Source organism: Mus caroli, chromosome 9 (assembly GCF_900094665.2).
Source record: "Mus caroli chromosome 9, CAROLI_EIJ_v1.1, whole genome shotgun sequence".
Taxonomy (NCBI): Eukaryota; Metazoa; Chordata; class Mammalia; order Rodentia; family Muridae; genus Mus; species Mus caroli.
Window position 1 is genome coordinate 39877892 of NC_034578.1, and position 23285 is coordinate 39901176.

General features: G+C 41.9%; 1 protein-coding gene across 5 annotated transcripts in view; it reads right to left on the reverse strand.

Annotated features, from left to right (window-relative positions):
- The window catches only part of Arhgef12 (Rho guanine nucleotide exchange factor 12), a 142068-nt gene that overhangs the window by 31937 nt on the left and 86846 nt on the right, over positions 1 to 23285 (reverse strand). For 3 of the 5 annotated variants that reach the window (XM_029481425.1, XM_029481424.1, XM_029481423.1), the window contains 14 exons: positions 21348 to 21526; positions 20041 to 20118; positions 19754 to 19873; positions 17608 to 17748; positions 11963 to 12037; positions 9707 to 9802; positions 7589 to 7699; positions 7297 to 7395; positions 3832 to 3874; positions 3418 to 3523; positions 2891 to 3028; positions 2283 to 2315; positions 1859 to 1973; positions 977 to 1082 (listed from right to left, as the gene is read on the reverse strand). In XM_029481425.1, coding sequence (XP_029337285.1) covers positions 977 to 1082; positions 1859 to 1973; positions 2283 to 2315; positions 2891 to 3028; positions 3418 to 3523; positions 3832 to 3874; positions 7297 to 7395; positions 7589 to 7699; positions 9707 to 9802; positions 11963 to 12037; positions 17608 to 17748; positions 19754 to 19873; positions 20041 to 20118; positions 21348 to 21526 — 1440 coding nt within the window. The remainder of the gene's footprint in view (positions 1 to 976; positions 1083 to 1858; positions 1974 to 2282; positions 2316 to 2890; positions 3029 to 3417; positions 3524 to 3831; positions 3875 to 7296; positions 7396 to 7588; positions 7700 to 9706; positions 9803 to 11962; positions 12038 to 17607; positions 17749 to 19753; positions 19874 to 20040; positions 20119 to 21347; positions 21527 to 23285) is intronic. The other 2 variants (XM_021171561.2, XM_021171560.2) reach the window with 1 other exon arrangement.

Genomic DNA, 23285 nt, shown 5'->3' on the forward strand with positions numbered 1-23285 from the left:
ATCAGGTTCTCTCAGGTCATCCTCTAGTACCTTACATACTCACATGGCTCTGTACAGCCTGAATCTAAGTTCATCTTCTTCTTCGCAGATTGCCTCTGCCTGGCACTCGCAGGACGACTCCCCATGTCCTGGAGACGCAGCATCACTGCTCTCCAACCAAACTGTCACCCCATTATGCCAGAACCTCAAGTGAAAAGCCCAGCACAGGCTGGCTACCTTCCTAGTACCACATCTATCTCTGCTGCCACACTGTCTGGTGGTCTGACCTCGCTCTGCAGATGGAGGTGACAGGCTGTCAGAAAAAGCACAGTGGACACATGGAAACCACAGAAATACGCAGAGAGTAACAGTAAGTACAAAGGGACTAAACAAGTCATGGTGGAGGGATCGATGACCAGGGGCGTGGTGCATGCATGTGTGTATGTGTGCGTGTAGTGTGCAGGTCTGAATGAGACAACCCTGAGTACCATTTCCATTCCTCAGTCAAAGTCCACATTCTTTTTTAAGTCCAGCCCCTTCTCACATGGAACTCAGTACGTAGGTCAGGCTAGCAGGCCAGGGATCCACCAGTCTCTGGCTTCCCAGATTCCAGCTACTACATTAGGCATTCCCCTCAACATGGCTCTACAGCAGATTGAATGTCTCTTCTAAGAGCTTTACCAACTGAGCTAGCTCCCTGGCCCAAAGCTTTTTTTTTTTTTTTTAAATTGAGCAAACATAAATTGAATAGGCACACATAAAATCAAAGATAAGAAGCCATGGCAGGCATGGGATGGCACATGTCACTGATGAAGATGTTCACAACAGTTAATACAGCACCGTAGGTGAGCTTTGTTCAGAACAGCACTGGGGGAAACAAGGCACAGTGCAGCATCAACAACAGCAACTACAGAGCAGCTGCCTCCAGCAACGCATCCCCGACCAAACAGGCTTCTGTGGAAAGGCAGCAAGAACAGCACCTCGAGCTTCAACGTACTTGCACTGTTGTCGTGGCGGCTTGGTCTTCTTGGGGGTCCCAAAATGCTGGGGAATCCTCTTCGCTTCCCTTTTTCTTCTCCCTCTCTATCTTTCTTCATGCTTTGCTAAATTCAAGGTACAATTACAATAAGATAAGAGACGTCGAACAGTAGGTCTTGTTGATGTTTTCAAATACAGCAATGTGATTCTAATGGCCAGCTGAAAGGAAATGGCACGATACACAGAAAAGAACCATGGCACCCATGGAGCCGAGCTGCGTGTGAACCTCCAGCTCAGCATGCCTTATTTTCTGTTTTTGCATTTTTGGTGTGAGACAACATCTGATGTAGTCCTGGCTGCCCTTAAGCCCACTATATAGACAAGGGTGACCGTGACCTCTGGATCTTCCTGCTTATAACTCCCAAGTGCTGTTGATGCAGGCCTGCACCACCAAACTCAGCTTTCAACACAAACAATACTCTTAGAAAGTAAAAAGCTAATTTTACCAGCAGCTTGCTGACAAACATTTGCTGTTTTACAGCATCATTCATCCATTCAACATTTTCATAGTATGTGAAAGCACCATGCTGAAAACTAGGGACTCACCCTTACACTCAAAGAAACACTAAATAAAACCTAATAATTACAGAGACAGGTGCCCTGAAGTGACAGTCTAAGGTACTGGTTTGCAGGTGGCAGGCATATAAACGTTACCTTACCTAATAATAAGCTTTTCTACGTGTGGATTTCTCACTAAATAGTTTCTTGGCAAGAGAGACCAAGTTAGATCTATCACGGTGCTCAAGGCTGATGTGCTGCCTCAGTAAACGCTGGGAAGGGATCACTGTCCGCAAACGTGCAGAATGGCAAGGCAGCCCCTGTGCTATTGCCCCAGCCGCACCTTGATCTTTGGAAGGAAGCCGATCCGACCCCGCTTGTGCTCCAAGTTTCGAGGTTCTTTCACTTTTACTCCCAAATACTTCATATACATGAGAATTACATACTGCATTGTGGAACTGGAGGAGAAACAATTGAATACTGTGAGAATTCTGATGTGAGAAGGATGGTCAGAATAAAGAGATCAAGTGATTTCTAGAGGCCCAATGATGGAAATTAATCAAGGCAGAAACTAAAAAAAAAAAAAAAAAAAAAAAAAAAAAAAAAGTACACAAACCAATTCTATCCACATGACACTAGAGTTACAAACCAAATAAAAAGCAGGCCACCAGAGGGAGCCTACAGTCTATGTATGAAGTTGAAAGACACAGACATTTTGGAGCAGAGAGAAAATCTAGCTCTAGTTGCGGTAGGGAACATTATATTACCTCCTTTCTTCTTCTACAGCCTGAGCAGTCAGCCTAAAAATAGAAATATTTTAAGGTGAAATACATACAATTGCAGATGGTCTATCTATAAGTCAGTGGTACATTTGGAAGTGATCTATCTGTAAGTCACACAGTTCAAGGCCCTGGGTTCAATCCAAGGTGCCATCAAAAAGATGAAAGAAACATATACATTTAATCAGAGATTTGCTACTTAAGCTCAGGCACCTGAAATAACAAAAGAGAACTAAATGATTAGGGTCCCGTGTACATCAAGGATAAAATACTCAAGCAACTCTACTCCACAAAGGGCCCCCACCATTTCACAGGCGCGTCATTAGGTGGATGTGTTCTACAGCAGCAAGTACTTCCCAAGGCCTTAAGTCATGCAGTGAAAGTGGTCACCAGTGCTTATCACTGATCACAAGTCTTGGAGTTACTCATTAACCAACACTCAGAACGGAGAAGGCAAGAGCTTTCAACAGGAAAAAAATTCCATTTCCAAGTGTCAGGACGAATAATTCTACACATTACAATCCGACTGCTCCGCCAGATCTGCTTAAAGAGGGCTCCACGCAAAAGCAGCATTTCTGCATGCGGCTCTGACTTACAACACTTCTTCAATTTTGGTAACGATCTGTTCGGCACATGCTCGCTCCTTCTCCAGAGTTCCCCGGTCCTTGTCTCTCTCTGCATCAAGTTTAGTCAGCTCACTCTCAGCCAAGGTCAGCCCCATGCTGCGTTTCTGTCTAAAAGAGTTGGAAAAAATAGCTCAGCAGAGAACAAACTATCTCCCTCTAGGTGTCTAGACAGCCCTACCTACAACTGACTATGGACAGGCAGGATGTCCTGTTTCCTACTTTGACCCAACAAGTCAAGGGTCTAGTGGTGGTTGATGCTTTTGACTCATTTCTGGCAGTAACACACTCAGCAAAGATGCTGCACTGAGCCACCTCCGTGCTGAAAGGGCCTGAATGGAGACTATGAACTCTCATCCACCCTCTGACTTCAGATGCCCACTATGTTTAACAACAGGGCTAAAGTCATATGGTTTACTTTTGTAGCTTTTTCCTATTTAAAAATATAAGACAAATAACTCACAATGAGCATACCAAGTTTTCTCTAACGGCAGACTTACCGGAAGTCCTCCAAGTGCCTCTGAACTTCAGGGTGGACTCTCTCCTGCATTGTCTGAATGTAGTGGCGATGCAGGTCCTCAGGAATAAGCTCAGGTCTTCTCTTTTCTGCACACAGAAGAGGAATTAAGTGATCTAAAGAGATGGTCTATGCAGCCCAACACTGGCAACACAGTGACATTGCACAGTCCACACTGAACTTACTACACCAGAGAACCTACTCAGTGCAGTTATTGCACTTCCTGTCAGAAGCCAGCTCTCATCCTTTCATCCTTTCAGTGTAGTAGACTCTCTTTCAGCTGTGAGTCACATGGTTAAAGTAGCCTGACTAAACTAACATAAAACAGCGGATCTGAGGCAAGCCACAGTTTGATGGAGACGCTAATCTTCAGGGACCTCGGGTGCTTCAAACTTACCTAGATCCACGGAGATTTCCTCAGGAACTGGAACTTTCAGGTGCTGAAACAATACAAACAAAGTTAGAACTGCACTGGGCTTCTGGGACAGACTGAGGAAGGTGTGTAGGTTTATCCAAAGGTGTTTGCTAATCCAGCTGTTCTTGCCCATCCAAGTGTCACAGCCCTGTCTATTGCTTAGACATGGAAATAAACTCTTTCCCCACAGTTCTGCTGTGAAGGAAGAACTAGCCATTTTATCGGGCAGCAAAATAAATGCTTCGGTACCACTCCACGTAAATATCTGACATCAGCTTACTATAGACGCTGGTCAATATAATCGGTTATGCATTACTTGAAATAATACAAGTAAACTTAAACTATGCGTCTATTATATAGGAAAACCTGACTCACATAAGTATGATGTTCATGTCTGAATCTGAGCGGCTCATCCTACAGACCATGTGATTATCAGTAATGTTCTTAGCTAATTGTTAAAACTGCCGATGAAAAAGTACTGGATGTTATGTTGAGTTTTTGAGTCTTAAACTCTCAACAACTATCAGTAATAATCAGTAGTTCCTGCAGTAGAACCGAAGCACCTATCTTAGGATACACTTCTTTCTATCAGGATTTCTCCCCATAAGCATGTAGAATTATTATCAGACTATAATGTTCCTTACCCAATAACTAAACAGAAAATATTATTATTTTGTATTCAGAGGAAATATCTTGGTTCTTATACAAATTTTATACTGTACACCTATTAAAGTCATATACTTCCTAAATTTGTAATTCTTATAAAGATCTAAAGTTGTAAATTTGAAAATAAGTCAGTATTAAAATATTATGAGACCATTACATAATTTATTTTGGTGTGTGTATGTGATGTGTGCACACGTGTGTAAGTATTTACACTTGTCCATGCATGCATCTGTGAAGGCCAATGTTGACTTCTACTATCACTCTCTACCCTATTCTTTTGAGATAGGGTTTCTCATTGAACCTGATATTGACTGATTCTATCAGCCTGGCTGGCTGGAGAGTCCCTGGAATCCTTGTCTCCCTGTCTTCCCTCCTAGCGCTGGGAGTACAAGTGTGCACAGCCACGCCTGGCTTCTTATGTGGGTGCAAACATCTAATTCAAGTACTTATACTTGCACAACAAGCACTTTACCGCTGAGCAAGCCATCTCTGGCCCCTAAGAAGAGTGAAATGGCAAGACATGTTCATACATGTCTGTAATCCCAACACTTGGGAACCAGAGATGAGAGAATCTTAAGCCAAAGGCCTGCCTGGGCTAAAAGACTCTGTTTCAAGGATATGGAAAAGGGAAAGACGTGAGAAACAGAAAACAGAAATGTTCTTTTAGCACACATGCAAAAAAGTACATGTGGGTTAGCAGTGCAGCTCAACAGCACAGCCTTGCTGAGTGCACCGAGACAGGGGTGTGATTCTAGCACCACAAGAAATCAAATAAAAACTAATTCATTTACGTATGGACATGAGTAATATAATTTTGACTGGTCACATGAAAGAAGAATGAACACATTAGCACGGATTCTCCTAACACTTTGCTGCTGGCACAGCTCCTGAGCAGCCAACAGGCAGGCAGATGCACAGTTCGAGGGAAGTAGGTGATCCATCCACACTTTACACTCTTTCCAGGAAAGCAGCAGGGTCAGAGCTGGGATGCAGAGATGGCTCAGTGGTTAAGAGCATGTGATCTCGAAGAGTTCACTTAGGGCCTGACCCTGTCTTCTGTCACCCACAGTCACTGACACACAGGTGGCACATTATCCTCACAGACAACAAACATACATGAAAATAAAAAAATCAGTAAAATAAAAAACAAAGTCTTCAGTTGAGAAATCTTGGAGAGAAGTGATGGAGACTAGAGTTTAAAGCAGTCATCTAAGAGAACAAGTGTGAACAGACAAGGGCTGGCAATGTGGCGGACGAAGTGTTTGCCTAGCACTTATGAAACTATGGGCGTCATCCCAGCACCTCATAAAGTACCTCATAAAACTAGATATGGCTGGTCGCAGATGCCTTTAATCTCTGCAATTAGGAAACAGGCAAGAAAGTAAGTTTAAGGTCATTTTCAATGACCTGCTGAATTCATGGCTGGCGTGAAACCCTGTATAAAACTAAAGGGATAAAGAATATGGGGAGCGGTGGGATGACTGCAGAAGTTCCTACAGACAAATGCTTGCTAAATAAGCATGAGGACTGAGGACCTGAACTTGGGCCCTCAACATCCACATAAAAGCAGGGCACAGTGGGTGTGGCGGGGAGGTAGACGCAGGAGGATCCCTGGAGCACACTGGTCAGTTGATCTAAGTCAGTGACTGAGCTGAGAGTCAGTGAAAGACCTGGTCTCAACACAATAACATGGATGGCTAGGGAGATGGCTAAGCACGGAAGGAGTTTGTTATTCAAGCCTAAAAACCTGAATTCAATCCCTGGGACCCACACAGTGGAAGAACTGACTTCCACTGCTTGCCCTCTGCATCTTAGCACAAGTATACATGAAACACACCAATAAAAAAAACTAATTATAGTAAAAAAATAATAATAAGGTGAGAAAGACACCTGATGTTGGCCTCTGGCCTACATGTGTATATGAAGATGTGTGTATGCATACACTAAGGAAACAATATTTTTTAAGATAAACTAAACAAAAACAGGTGATGAGAAAAGGACCAAGCAACAAGATCATCCAAGGACGTATTATAGGATATTATGTACCCTTACTTAGCAATGCTCATGATAAAATTCAGCTTAAAAATAAAAGACTTAAGCAAGAGTGGTATGTGGTGTGTGGTGTGTGGTGTGTTGTGCTTGTGAGTGGAGGCCAGGGGACAATGCAGTATCTTCTTCTATCACTGCCCACCTTACTGTCAGTGATGGGATCCCTCACCAAACCTCAGGCTCAATGACTGGCTAGACTTCCTGGACAGCAAACCCCCAAGATCCTCCTGTCTCTGCCTTCCCAGGAGTCATGTGGATCAAACGTGGGTCTTCACGCCTGTGTGGCAAGCACACTACCAGGTGGGCCACTTCCCTAGCACTTCCACTGGTAAAACAAAGCGCAGTGATTTGCTGGCTTCAGTGTGCAACTTTTTAGTCAAATTAGTGTATTTATTAGTCATTAGTGTATTTCTAATGTCCAGAGGGGCCACTCAGAATTCAGTTATCCAAGAATTATCCTTTGGATCCTCATATATATGTCTATCATCTATATTATGTTTTTCATTTCCCAATCTAATCACGTACATATAAATTTCCAAATATACATATATACTCCCTAAAATGTTTTGTAAAAATTCATATACCCAACATTAATTTAGAAATTATTTTTAAGTCAAGTATAATCAAGCACTAAGCATGCTACGCTTCCATGGCATGGTTAGGGGACAGGAAATCAAGGGCCATGAGGCAATGGATGCACTGACCGACCCCAGAATTAACTCAGCAACTTACTGCAGACCGGTCCAAGAAGAACTGATGAAACTCCAGGAAGACACGCCGAGTCTCCTTGGAGTTCGTCTGCTTATACAGGTCTGAATAGAGATAACAGAGCTGTCATGGAGAAAGAAATGGAAAAGACAGTGAAAAAACACAAAAGGTAATAATTTAGTAAATAACATTTGAAATGCCTATCCTTATAAATTTAGAAAATAAGCCTGTCTATTCTTGTTTTTCAGATAAAAAGCTCTCCGGCATATGAATCAGTATGTGGCTGCTTAATCAGGTAAGTTATAAGATATATTACCAATGTTGCAGGGTCAAACTGTGAGACTACATGGTGTAAGAAAACAGCCAAGTGAGCAGGGCGAGACTTCAGCAATTCAATGCTCTGGAAACAGCTGCACTGTCCATTGATCTAGAGGGAAAAAAATGATTACACATCAGGAACTCTTGAAAACTGAGTTAAACTGTACTTGTGAGGCCAATTGAACACAGCCAGCAGAATTTCCCATTGACCTTCTGTAATGGGTTCCGTCTGGAATGTCCCCCACAGGCTTATGGCTGAGGACTTAACTGAGAAGTGGTGAGAACTTGAGGAGGTGGCCTTGGTGGAGGGCAAGGATACTGGAGAGTGATTTTGAAGGGTCTGTTTCATCGCTGGCCCCTTCCTGTTTCTGTCTATCTCTTTTTTTTTTTTTTTTGGGGGGGGGGTCTTATTTTGTTTGTTTGTTGCTGTTTCATGTCTTGTTTTGTTTACTTCTTGGTCTTGTTATACACCCTTGGTTAGCCTGAACCAACCTAACAAGCTCATGGTCCTCCTGTCTCTGCCTCCCAAGTGCTCAGCTTACAGGCTTACCAACTTCCTTATTTTTTTATTTTCTATTTTTAAAAATTCAGATATGAGAGCTAGAGATGACCCAGCAGTTAAGAGCACTTGCTGCTCTTACAAAGGACCTGGGTTTGGTTCCTGTGTTAACTACTCCAGTTCTAGGGATTCTGGAGCCCTCCTCTGGCCTCTGCAGCACTCTGCAGCGCAATAATCGGCCCAAACACTTGTGTACATAAAAAAAAAAAAAAAAGTAAATGAATAATTTAAAATCTCCAGCTGTGGTGGCACTCATCTGTAAGAAGGCCAGCACTCCTACAGCTGGATGGGAGGCAGGACATGGAGAATTAACCAAAACTGTCCAAGCAGCCCAGTGGTGGGCAGAGGAAGAGAGGCTCTGCCTCAAGACAAGAGAACCAACCCCTGAAGTGTTCCCTGACCTACACATGTGTGCACATGCGAGTACACACTTGCACATCCACATATATACTAGATAAATGCTAAATAAAATGTAAAGGGCTGGCCTGTCATGGCTGGTTGAGGGTCATCTCAGTAACGCAAGCCCAGTTCAATCCTAATACTAATCAATGCAATCTGCCTCAGTAAGAGAGAAACTAAGAAAAGCCAATCGCCCCAAACCTTCTACAAAACTCAACATCCTGTCGACATTTAAAGAAGGAAAGAAAGAAAAAAGAAAGCTCCCATTAAGCTAGGACTATTTTTTAGCTTATAACTTTTGACCTAATTAGGCACATCTACAAAAACCGCTGTCAGTCACATACTAAAGCAAGAGAAACTCAATGTTTTCTGACTAAGAGGGCTGAATAAAGCCAGGGCTCCTCCAGACAGACTCAGCCTCATGCTGGGAGTCCTAGTCAGCACAATGCAGGCAAGAACCAGAAATAAGGGATACACAAAGTAGAAAGAAGAAAACAAAGGGCACATCACTAAGAAACAACGTGAATGTTTTATCTAAAAATCACAGAAGTATTCTTTGTTATTTTTGTTTTTGAAACTAAAGCAAGACAGGACCTCACAATGTAGCCAGTGCAGGTTAGCTTCAAACTCATGCTCCTCCTGCCTCCTAAGGGCTTCAAATACCCCTGTTAAAAAACTGTACCCTGAGAGTGGTGGTATACAACAGTGATCCCAGCACTTGGGAGAAAGCTCAAGGGCAGCCTCAGCTACACTGAGAGTTTTAGGTCAGCCTGGGCTAGGTGAGGCCATGCCTCAAAAATCTTTCTAATATTAAAACAAGTTCCTAAAACTAATCACTGAATTTAGCACGAAGACAGGTTAAAAAGACTGAAAGGCTAATGACATCCCTCCCATGAGTGACTAGCTGGCATTTGTAAACTTTATTGTTTTTAAGTATCATATTCAGCAACATCCCACCCCAATAAAATGAAACTCTCAAGTACCCATAAAATGAGCCCACATCTATAGTCTGCAGTGTTAGCTTCTTCTGTTCAAAGCTAAAAGCAGTCACCCCAACGTGCTGGGCCTTAAGACTCAGCTTTGCATCCTTAACAAGTTTTATCTCAGCTTCCAAAGGATATGTGCTGACTCAGACGTCTTAGAAAGTTGACGGTTTACCTGCTCATGCTCAGCACCGAAGTCATCATCCTCTGCTCCAATGATGTGAGGGGCGCCCCGGGTGGAGGGACTGCCGACCAGCGACTGTGTCTCCTGCTAACAACAGAGAAAAGATCTGAGCTCACAGACAGAGAGAAGGAAACCCAAGTACAGAACTGGGTACGGTGGATGACGCCTATAATCATACATTGGGAGGCAGAGAAAGGAGACTGTTTCAAACAAAGAAATGCATGGCTCACTTCATCCATGAAGCTCCATTTTATTCTCATTTTTTTTTTTAAAAAAAGTTTAAAATCAACAGAACACAATTGCTGGGCTTAGAATCTATCATCCTAAACCCATCAATTATTCTATGTTAGAAATCTTCAGGGGGCAGATCCTGGTGGATTCTGCCATCAGATCTAACAGTCCCTGGTCTACATTTTGCCTGCTTTCACCCCCGCCTCGCTGTTCAAAAGGAAGTGCTTACTATCATCACTGAAGTGCTCTATTTTCAAACTGCTGGCTCTCAAATGCTCAAAGTCAATGGACAGAAGAGTGCTGGCTATTTCTCAGAACAGGAAAGGGGGAGGGCTGAGGAGGAGAGTGTGACTTCCCCTGACACTAATAAACCACCTTTGCTCACTGCACCTTTGCTCGCAGGAGTCATATTTTAAAATACTTCACTCATTCACTCACTCGTTCATTCACATATACTCACACCTAGTAATGAGAGGACATAAAACTGGCTAAGTTCTCCTTCTGTTTTGTGATGCTAGAACTAAAACCAGGGCCTTGGTCATGGCAGGTAAGGGTCTACCGATGCCCCAGAGCCCCATCCCTATTCTATCTCTCCTTTTTTTTTTTNNNCAGAGCTGAGGACCGAACCCAGGGCCTTGCGCTTGCTAGGCAAGCGCTCTACCACTGAGCTAAATCCCCAACCCCCTATCTCTCCTTTTAAATTGCTTTTATTTTCTTTAACCTCAAATTTTTTAGAATTTTAAAAACTAGATGAAGCAATAGACATTTATTCTCAACAACAGTCACATTTTTATTTTGTAACTGGATGGATGTCTCTGACTATTCAAAAATGTTGATGATATCACAAAATTCGTTGATTCTTTTACAGTAAAACTTCAAATACATTTATTAAAAAATAAAATCTAAGGGCTCGAGAGACATTCCGCAGTTAATGAGCCCTTTCTGCTCTGGCAGAGGACCTGCATTCAGGCCTCAGCAGCCACACGCTGGTATGCAGCCATCCAGGGATCTGATGCCCTCTCTTCTGGCTACTGAACACATGTGCACTGGCATAGATACAGGCAAAACACCCAAACATTTAAAATACCAAATAAAGTCATAATGCTAAAGCTTTCTATTGAGAGTGTATAAATCCCAGGGCACTGTGAGCTCAGCAGTGAGCACACTTGCCACACAGCCTGGGGACCTGAGTGGAGAGACAGCACCAACGCCACATCATGCACACACACAATGAAAATGAACTTTTTGTTTTTCAAAAGAAAATCTTATTCAAGAGTATGAAAATCCAGCCACTGCACTTCTAAATAGATGCTCAAAAGGACTAAAATATCACAGTGGTGCATAAGCATGTATATACATGGGGGAGGTTTACATTTCTTACATATTTAAAACTACTAAATATGTGCATGTTATACTCTGCTTAATATACGCATTGGCGAGGGAGAGGAGGAGGGAGAAGAGTATTAACCAGTCTTAAAAGGGAAGAAAATTCTGGCGCATGGTACAACATGGACAAACTTGAAGACATTATGCTACTTGGTATAAGCCAGTTACAAAGAAAAAATACTATGTGATTCTGTTTATGTGAACAGGTCAAAATAGTCCACCCATAAAACCAGAAAGCATGCAAGCGCTTGTGGTGCATGCCAATAATCTCAGCACTTAAAAGGCAGAGGCAGGAGGATCTAAACATGTTCTTGGACAGCCAGGACTACACAGAGAAACCCTATCTCAAAACAACAAAAAGTAAAGAAACAAGTTCATAGGAAATGTTATGGCATAGTTTGCTGTAATAATCCACTATTAATGCTATGGACTACCTATTCAAGTTTTTCCTATGTTCTTCTAATAAAAAGGTCTTATTTTGTCCCCCACCCTCTCTCCCAGACAGCAGGTGAGATCCTCCTAGCACATCCTGAATACAAGAAAAGGTAGAGGAGACAGAGCTCCGCTATGAAGCACTTGCCAGCACGTGTGCCACACTGGACTCCCTCAGTGCGCAGATGTCATACTTACAGAGTCTTGAACTCCTTCACTTCTCTCTGGGGCTTCCTCCAGGTAACTTCTTTCTCTCAGGCTACTCTTGGGACTCTAATGAAAAGAGAACACATACACACAAGAATTAATTCATTTTGGTAAGGACCACAAGAAAATGGGGAAGATCGGTGTACAAGGGGACAAAGTTCTGTTTCTTCTTATTAAAAACTAAATACCCTTCATATCCTAAGTGGCGTTACCTGTTCTCTCAGCTTCTCCACATCACACTGAAAAAGCACAGAAGCAATGAAAGTGGTTCATCTAAGCCTCAGCTTGGGGCACCTTTCCCTTTTCATAACTATGACCAGGCATACGGCAGACCTCCAACTCATTATTTCCAATAAAACTCTATCTTTATCATCTCTCTTAGCAGATACATTATCAAACTATGTCTTCTCTTCTCCTAATTATTCACATTACAATTGATGGCTTACATTAGCACCTGTGAGTTAAAAATACTACAAATATACTCACCCCCACCCCTCACTGGTCATTCTTTGGAGTTTTTTTTTTTTTTTTTTAAGAATATAGACTCTCCCAGCACTAGGAAGGCAGAGGCAGGCAGATCTGAGTTAGAAGCAGCCTGGTCTTCAGAGTGAGTCCCAGGACAGCCAGGGCTACACAGAGAAACCCTGTCTCAAACAAACAAACAAACAAACAAACAGGAACACACACACAAAGAATATAGACTCTGGTGGAGATATTTATTCTGCATGAGATGCAGCCATTTCCCCAACCAGGATCCTCCCTCCTGGAGGGAGCCGAGCACTAAGGGGCTCGAGAAACTCAGAAGGGATTTACAGGACTCCAGGAGCCTTCCTGTGAGGATTTTCTGAGTAAAAACCAATAGCTGGGACCCCGGCATGCTCTCTGTGGTGCCGCTGTTTGCCAGCGGTGTGGAGGACTGCCATAACGCAGCTTCCTTGAGTCATCAGGCAGGCAGAGGCAGGCTTTGTTGGTGATGTAACTGCCTGAGTCACCCATCATCCTGGAAGCAGACTCAATCAACTGATTCACTGAACAGGCCTTGGATGGAACCATCTCTGGTTTGTCACTGCCCTATCTGTAGGGGGTGAATAGAAACAATGTCCCCAGGAAAAATGTCACAATGTTGCATTTCCTATGCAAACTATGTTTTATGGTAAGTAATGGCTAGTAAAGGGAAGTCTCTTTTTTTTTTTTTTTTGGTTTTTCGAGACAGGGTTTCTCCAGCTATACATATAGTATGCTTTTGAAACCCCTAACTGAATAAAGGATCCAGATATCTTGACCCTGTGGGGGATGTAAAAGACATGTAACAGACTGATAGAGAATTTTATCATGGAAAAAAAAAATCAAGCCTTAACACCTAACACAGCCACTCCCCTCCTGCTATGACGGAGGAAATGTACCCAGTATTACCCATGAATTGTCCTTGCCAACAATAACTATCAAACCTTAATCTCGTCAATACTCTAGATCTAACTTTAAGTTTTCAGGAAATAAAGATAAAGGACCGGGTTACACAGCACCATGAAAAGACAGTCAGAAAGTATGTTGTTTAACTGGATATACGGCCTGATTTTTTCCAAACAAAAATATTGGGGGCGGGGCAGAGGAGGGAAGTGAAGAGAAGGAGTGAGAGAGAGGGAAGGGGAGGGAGGGGAAGGGAATGCTATAAAGACCTTGCCTGAATCTTGACTCAAACAAACCAGGACTAGGATGTATTAGTGAGGGAGTCTCACATCATAGTCCCGAGTTTGTTCCCTAGAATCATAAAACAAATCAAATAAGCAAAATGCAAAAAAAAAAAAAAATCCCTGATCCCTGTAAGACAATTAGGGTAATCAAACTGTGTGTTAGGAAAATTATTAATTCATAAGTTTTAATAAGACTGAAGATCCACTTTAGAGATCTTACCTCTTAAAGTCACATTAATGAAATAAAAGTCTCAGAGTTGAGGAACAGGAATCACAGACAAGTCTGAGCTGAGACTGGGTTATGAGAGGTGTGATGGGACCCATGACCTCCTTATGCCCCCTCTCTCTTTCTCTCTCCTTATAAATATATTTGATAATTATTTTATATTTACTAAAATTTTGTTATAAAAAACTTGCAATAAAAAAAATCATATAGCAAGATTAACTAGACCCAATACCTATGCATCTTAATGACTTTCTACAGTTAAGAGTAGACATTCTGAAGCACTTTCAAAATAAATTTAAAACAATGAAAATCAGAAAACCTGAATTGTAGATGATATGTAAGGCACTTCTGAGAAAACTGGCTTGTCACATCCTTTTAAGTCTTCACAGAACTGAGCAACCAGTTATATTTTTTAACTCACAAATACTAGACAACTATTTTATAAAACTGAGAAGAGGGCTGGGAAGGGCTCAGTGAGCAAAGTGCTTGTTCCATAACCATAAAGACGTGAGTATGAATCCTGGAGCCCAGCCCAGCATCCATGAAAAAGCTGGCCACAGACTACTTGTAAGCCAGGTTCTAGGAGGCAAGATGAACAGATCCTGGGAGCCCCGTGACGGGCCAGACTACCCGGTTGGTAAGCTCAGGTTCAGTAAAGACTGTCTCAAAAAGTAAGATGGACAGCGATAGAAGAAAGACCACCCGTGACAATTTTTGGCTTTTATGCACCCACGTGCACATATAAATGTGTGTGTCTACCAGACAAACAGACATAAACACACAGATAACAAATTTTAAAAGCAAAATATGCTAACTCAAAAGAAGACTGATCCTTCCAAATTCACTGCAGTACAGTTCAAAGAAATATGGAAATTCATAAGCTACTTTTACCTCAAACTGACACTTGTGGGAATTAAAGAAGTTTGCTATGTGCTCAGTAGATAAATCTGGACTAGGTTATTCCTCAGGGTTTCACAATATTTAATTATTTGGTCTTAGTTTATCTATACAATGGCAATACTACTTAAGATACTTTGAGAATAAAAAGAGTATCTCAAGGCATTAGTGTAACTTCTGGCACAAATGGTGACTGTCATCCATTCAGCATTCATCTTTTAAATTTCTAAGAAGCCACTCTCCTTATATTTTGATACCCCTGTCTCTTTATTCCAATTTGTCTTCTACACTGGTGCGTTGCTGATGGTGCTCCTTATTTACGTACATGTTAGAGTCTAAATACTGTACTCAGTCATTTTACTATTTGTCTTGCCTAGTTTTATGTCAACTTGACACAAGCTAGAGTCATCTGAGAGGATGGAACTTATACTGAGGAAATGTCTCCATAGACGTGCTGTACGCAACTCTGTGGAGCGTTTTTCTAACCAGTGACTGATGTGGGAGGCCCAGGCCATCGTGGGTGGGTCTATCCCTGAGCTGGAGGTCCTGGGCTCTGTAACAAAACAGGCCGAGCAAACCATGGACAGCAAGACAGGAAGCAGCATCTCTCCATGGCCTCTGCATCAGGTCCTGTCTCCAGGTTCCATCCCTGCTTGAATTCCTGTCCTGACTTCCTCCAATGATGGACTATGATGTGGAAGTGTAAGCCAACTGGTGTTTCATCACAGCAAGAGAAACTAGGATACTATGTACTCTAATATTTACCAATTACACGACAGAATTAATTTGCTGTAATGCCTAATTCCAAACTCATCAATTAACTCCATTTTATATAGCTGTATTTGGAAAGCACAGATTTTGGTTCTAATATTTTCTTAAATACAAAATAAAATTCTAACTTCCAATCCATACCATTTGGTCTGAATGCCCATACTCTGGAAATGAAACGGCAGGTAATATACATAGGGCAGAGGGCAGACTGTTCCTGAAACAGTGCTGCCAGTATGAGTGGGAGAGAGAGCTTCACACACCTGGGAGAGCCTTCACACCTGCCCTCCGGTCTGTCTCATTTCATCTCTAGCTTTTCACTCCTAATCCTGATATTCTAAGTTGCCCTAAAACCTTCATTCTCTTAAAATATGCCACGTTCTCATGTGTCAGTTCCTTTGTGTACATTTAGAGGATCAGTCCCCTGGAGCTAGGTAGAGACAAATCATTTAGTGCCTGAATAAGGTGGGCAAGCCAGCAACCTCCCTTTGCCCTCAGAACTTCTTTTATAATGTGACAATGGCAATACTCCACAAAGCTGTCTTCAGAATTAACAAAAAATTTTCCAGCATTATTATAATGCTTGAACAATATTAGCTATTATAAATTTCCTTGAAAATTGAAGTTCTAAAATCTGGTTATCATCATCTTTCAAAAAACATTCTCAAATTTTGCTTGCTTTAGAAACGGAACCAGTAAGCCAGGCCTCAAAGGTAGCCTAGATAGGGCTGGAGAGACGGCTCACTGGTTAAGAACACTGGCTGCTTGCTCTTCTAGAGGTCCTGTATTCAATTCCCAGCAACCACATGATGGCTCACAACCATCTGTAATGGGGTCTGATGCACTCTTCTGGTGTGTCTGAAGACTCATATAAATGAAATAAATCTTTAAAAAAAAAAAAAGGTATCCTAGATAAAGGCTTAGAGCACAGGCCTCAGTTTCCCCTCCTCTTAAACAACTCACCAGTACTTGTGTGCTCACAAGTCACAAGATGTAACAACATCTCTTCTATACACAACAAACCTAATGTCCTGTGCTTGTCTTAAAACCATCACTAGTCACAACTTACTAACTTGATTCCAGAGCCCACAGATACAAAACTATGACCTCATTGTCCTTAAAAGAGACAACCTATTTCTTTTCTATCACCAGGACTATGCATAAAATAATGTTGCATAAGCAATGCTGATAGCCTGAGTCACTATGTAGCCCTGGCTAGCCTGGAATTCTCTATTTAGATCGGGGTACCCTCTGACTCGCAGAGATCCTGCTGCCTTTGCCTTCCAAGTACTAAGATTAAAGTTTATGTGCTATCATACTTAGCTTGGTTTAGCTTTTAGTATTCATGAAACTATAGTTCTACATCATTTTCAACCTAACATGTTTTTGGTTTGGTTTGGTTTGGTTTGGTTTGGTTTGGTTTTTTGAGACAGGGTTTCTCTGTATAGCTCTCTGGCTGTCCTGAAACTCACTCTGTAAACCAGGCTGGCCTTGAACTCAGAAAACCACCTGCATCTGCCTCTCAAGTGCTGGGATTAAAGTCGTGCGCCTCCACTACCTGGATGAACCTAACATGTTTTTATGAACAAATACATCCATCTGGTAGTCTCTGTGTGAATCAGGACAGAACTGTCAGTAAAACCAGGCTAGTGACTAAGTCTAACAGGATAAAGGCTGCTTCTCTTTGTAATGGCAAAGTGCCTCATGATTCAAGACTGAGTCATTCTGGCCACAATTGGAATATTAACATGCTTTTAAAGACACCAACAGTTGGCCTCTCATTTGAGCTAAAAAGCACAAGTATTTGCCTCTCTATCTACAAACAAGAAGCCTGCTGGGAAATTCCATCCCTACAAGAAGCACTTCGCAGTGAATGCCTGGGGGAAAAGTGAACTCTGGAATTAAAAGCTCACACAGAACAGTGTGCAGAACTTCTGTTCACCAATTACTATATAAAAACTTTTACTATAAAAGACAACATTGGAAACACACATAGCTTAAGAAAGGGACATGAGGAGAATATAAGAAGATACGACTGAAAGATTAAAGCTTACATCAGCACTGTCACTACTGGGCCGAGAAGCATCTCCACTGCTCCAGTCAGTCCTGCACAGGCCATCTCCAGGATCTGCTTCTGCCTCACTGAGGGTTAGGGCATCACCTAATGGCCTGGAGGGTGCATTTACAGCTCCATCCTAAAACAGATTGAAGAATCATACAGACTCGGTCATAGGAGAGAATGGTGATTACTGACTGTATAAGGGAACAGTTCCCATACATTCTACATGGATACAGCTAAGGGCTGGCTACCAATATGCTAAAAATACTTATGGTCAAAGTACTTAAAGTAAAAAGCATAAACAATATGAGTTCTATATACCTAAAATGAACAACCGTAAAGATAGAAAAAGCAATGTTTTAGCACAGAAGAAAAGTTACAAAAGCAACTATCACCACACACACACACACACACACACACATATATATATATATATATATATATATCCAAGAGCATTAACTTACATCATTTAGATTATCTGCCATTAGTAAAAACTATTATACTACTTCTATTTAAATGCCTTCTCACTGCTTCTGAGTTGCATTAAAGTGTTCAATATTTGGTCACAAGCTATAAAGGTAAATTACTAAAGCTACATTTTCACTGTTCATATTGGGTAAATTCCTTGTTTTATTCAATATAAAAATATAAAAGGCTTCTAATATAGCTCAGTGGTATAGCCCGACTAATATTCACAAGCCTCAGTCACAACGCTACCAAATATGTGTGTATGTGCATACAAGGGCACATGCATGCATGCACACACAAACAGAGATACCATTACTGGAGCATAATAATCAAAATGCAAAAGAATGTGTGATGAAGTACAGCAAACCAGGAGACCTCTCGTATCACAGAACCTCAGCAATGTCTTCTTTCCCAACCACAACATAGTATTTCACTTTAAAATTAGCAAAGTAAGATAAATGGTCTCCAAATACTCTTTTCAGTTCTGTAAAGATGACTTTTACTAATTCAAAAACGGTAACAACTCATCAGCTTTTACCCATCTTACACGCACAGGCAAAAGGTAAGTAAGCAAGGGCCAGTTATCCACATTCCTTTGAAATGAAATACAGGAAGCTGTGTGGATCTCAACAGGAACATTACAGGATGTGCGGCTGACATTAAGGCTGAGGTTTCTAACCTCTAGCATATCACCTCCATAACTTTGCCTTTAGAGCAAGTTCTACTAAAACCTGGCCTAAACTTACAATAAAATTAGGGTCACTAAGGCCAGAAATATGAAACTGGGCATGGCACATGCCTACGATTCCATCTCTCAGGGGGCTAAGGCAGGAGGATTGTGCTAAGTTCAAGGCCAGCCTGGGCTACATAGCCAAGTGTGAAGCTAGTCAGGAAGATACAGTTAGACTCTGCATCCGTAAAGAAAAACAAAGACTATGACAATGTTCATTTATGACAGGGCACAACTGTAATCCTGGCATTTGGAAGGGTAAGTCAGGAAGCGTTGTAAAAGTGACATCCTGCCTATAAAAGAAAAGTAAATACTGAAGCTTCGAGATCTTAATGAGTTTGGATTTCAGAATTTCTTTATCTCTCTCATTTATCTCTCTTTTCTTTTCCTAGACTCAGTCTCTTACCTTGTAGCCCAGGCTGGCCTCCAAGGTGCAATCCTCTTGCCTCAGCCTCCCCTGGCCTCAGTGCTATGCCATGCCTGGCCTTGAACTCAAGTCTTACCCTTTTGTGCAGTCAGTCTTAAGTACATTTGTAAAACAGAGGAGAACGACAGTAGCTTCAGGATGCTACAGAATGCCTGCCCATGCATTTGTCACAATGCCCATTAGTTTGCAAAAACTTCACATCCCTCTTTAAAAAACATTATCAGTTGTCACTGTGACAGTGTGAACCACAAAAGTGTAGCTACTTTCAACTACATTTCTGGTTTGTCACAGCAAATCAAAAGTACTCAACTCTCCTAAATTTCATTGGAACCAACACAAGCAAACAATCGGAAGCCCACACTTACTTCTGTTAATCATTACATCTGTAACATCCTACACAGAACATCCTGTTATCCTTTGCTAAAAACATCACTTTCAAAGGGAAACTACCACATACTCTGACCCAATCCCAGAAGTTCTGCAAACACTGGGCAGAACTTTCAATAATGCCACTACCTGAGCAGAGCCCGTGGCTTTGGACAGCTGCTCCTGCAGCTGCGGGATGTGCTTCTTGGCCTCCTGGATCTCCTTGAGCAATCTTTGGGTAGCCGTTCGGTTGTAATCTTCCTGCAGCAACTGAAAGTTATAATACCACCTTAGAAACTAATTATCCATCTCAGGTGGAGAAAAGACCCACTGCTAGCACAACAGCTGCTGGCACTGGGACAGTTCTATCCACTGACTATGGGCAACAGTAACTCCCAGGTTCTCTGGCCTACGAAGAGCCCAGGCTACCTCCGTACCTGCAGCCGTTCCTGTTCCTTCTGTAACATCTTTCTCAGAATCTCTACTTTCTGGTTATGGACCACATTGTTTTCCTCCTAGAAAAGGATGAGAACACAGCACAGGAGAAATGAGGCTAAAACTGAAAGCCAAGAGAGATGGTGTTCCTTGTCAGCGAGGTATCCTTTAGGAGTTCTTACTCCTGGAAGTTATGAATGAAGGTGGCTCATTCCATTAAGAAAACAGGAAGGCAGGAATAGTTTTGCCTTCACTAAACTATGTTCACAAGAACAGTAAATGTGGGTATCAGCTGAAGAACTGGAATTACAGAAGTACAAATCTGTTGATTCTACTCTCCCAGTTGAGACATTACTACCAAACATGCATGCATCCATCCATCCATCCATCCACCTCAATGCACCCCTCCCAATGCACCCCCAATCCCATACTTCGTTCCATTTCCACTGCAGCTTGCCGGAAATCTGAGACAACTTCCAACTCATCACTTTTGCTTTACCAATTTCTGTGTCTTCCTATACTGCCATAACAATCACACCCCTCTCCCAGTCAAAGGGATTCTTCCTGCTTCCTCAGTTACTGGTGTACACTTGCTCACCAACTGTGAGTACACAGATGACCTTTTGTTAAGCCACATCCCACCACGTATCTCCTTAACTGGCACTAGCTAAACAAAAGTCTTGCTTTTCTGAAAGTTCTGGGACTTTCTTGGCTCTCAGATGGGTTTATTCTATCTTCTCCACCTGTCTGCCTTTCTCACCATGACTACCACCGTCACCCACTATAAACGGCTAAATTCCAACACAACCAATCTTTGAAGATCCTGACCATCACAGTTGGATGTGCTTTCTCCTCCTTGAAAGCCTCACACAACGTAGCATTTTCCCCCTTGGTCTACATTCTGTTTCTTTTTTTATGGTTACTTATAGAGTCTTAACCTCATCCAACAAAGGTTTATTAAGCCCCTCCAATATGTTTAGCAGTATTTCAGGCATTAGGAACACAATGGTAAACAAACAAACAAACAAAAAAGCCACTCTTATCTTCAAAAAGCAGACACTGTCAGATGACTAACAACTCTGAGCATAGACTAAAAATATAACCATATCTCTGTGGATTGGACACTGTCTTATACATGACAGGTATCTAATAGTTCAACTAAATTTACCACAATAACAATTATTCCAGAAAATTATGTAACTAGAATCATGAATGGAAGTTTACTGATAAGTTGAATACACAAAATTCTTTATACAAATCAAAGACATCTTTATATGACTGAGCATCTACTACGATGTTCTGATCTTACCCCCATGAGCACAGGACTGGTGATTCTCTCCATATTCCCGGCTGCTCCAGGGGAATGAGGGGATGTCATAATGGGAGACATATGTCCAGTGACTGATGGCTCTACTTCAGAATCAGCAAGTGGGATCTGGGGCGACCCAGGTGGGCGTCCCTGGACAGTGAGAGCTACATAGGAACCAGCTGGAGGTGGGGAGGTGAGGAGAAAAGAAGAAAAGAAAAAGTAACACTGTTGAGAAACTTTTTAAAAAACTTTTTTCTCTTTATCTGTGGTAGTGAGGACTGTACCCAGGGAATGCATACTTGTCCAGTGACTTATTGAACCTTTTAAGATATTTTTTATCTTGAGACAACCTCTCTAATTTGCCCAGGATGACCTTGAACTCATTCTGCATCAAGGTAACGTTTGAACTTGTGATGCTCCTGCCTCAGCCTCCCAAGTGCTGGTATCACAACTACGCACCACAATGCCCAGCAAGTATTCTTTGAAATAGGCTTTCAGTCTTGATATTCTTTGTGAGAAAGCCATTTACTCCATCTTACTAGTCCAAATGCTCACCTCACTCTAGCTCTTTCTATTCTTTAACTGGTTCAAAGGAAACCAAAATGCAATCACTCTGATGATGTTTGGAGTGGGCATTAAAAAGTAGGCCATAAGTAATCAGGATTACATAAGCAATGAGGAGGCAATGAAAGAACTAGAATACAGCTTTTTAAAAGGTCATCACTGAGGCTGGGGTATAGTTATGTCTGTAGCGTGCTTGCCTATCATGTGTGATGCTTTGGGTTACAATCCTGGGACCGTATAAGTCAGGTATGAGGTTTATGCTTATAATATCAGCACTAGGGAGATAAATAAAGACAATAGTATCAAAACGTCAAGACCAGCCTTAGCTGTACAATAGGTTCAAGGCTACCCTAGGCTACATACAACTCAGTTTGAACCCCTACTCCAATCCTCATCCCTCAAAAGGCCTTAAAGGAACTTATTTATTAAGGCAGACATGGCACGTAACACACATGTAACTCATCACTCAGGAGGCTGAGGCAGGGCTCAAGCTCAACCCCCACTGAGAGATTATGCAAGGTGTACTAGGTAAGCCTAACCTAACCTACACAGCAGAGCCAGTCCACTGACTATATAAAAGTCTGTCTGCTCAGTCAGAAAAATGAAGTGATTCTGCTTGGCTAGAAATAGCTCTCTTTTTTTAGACTGTACTTACTATGAAATGACCTGACACAATCACTCATTCCTTTTCTGCTACATGCCATTTATTTTCAGCTTTCTCTTTGCACTTTTATATTTCTTTAAAAACATGACAAACACCTAACACCCACGCCAGGCCAGAACAGAGAGCAGAGCTGTTTATATGATGAGACATGAACATGCCTTTCTCTGCTTCTGGAGAACTGTCATGCTACCATCCATGAAAAGAATCAAGTCATCACAAACACACAGCTGCTTTTCCAGAGTGGGTGGAGCTAGAAAGTAGCAACAGACCATAGCAGGGTGGGGGAGGGGGGCTTCAGGACTTCACTTAATCCCAATATCCCAAATATCCACCACTATCACCAACAGAAGGAAAACTTACAAAAACCACTAAATCCTCTCTTGAACCTGTAAATATAGAGAAACTGGGGCCCTGCTGGTACTGGAACTTGGCCAACCCCTACCTTGCTGTCAGCTTAGAAGAGCACCACCCACTTCCAGCCCTACTGTTGTAATGCACAGACCTGAATGCTGTAAATCCAAAGCCCTGTGCTTCTCCAAAAGATCGGCTGGAATTTCACAACCATTTACTGATCTGAGGTCAAGTGACTGCACTACAGGATTTCTTTTTTTTTTTTTTTTTTTTTAATATTTTTATTACATATTTTCCTCAATTACATTTCCAATACTATCCCAAAAGTCCCCCATAGCGCCCCCCACTTCCCTACCCAC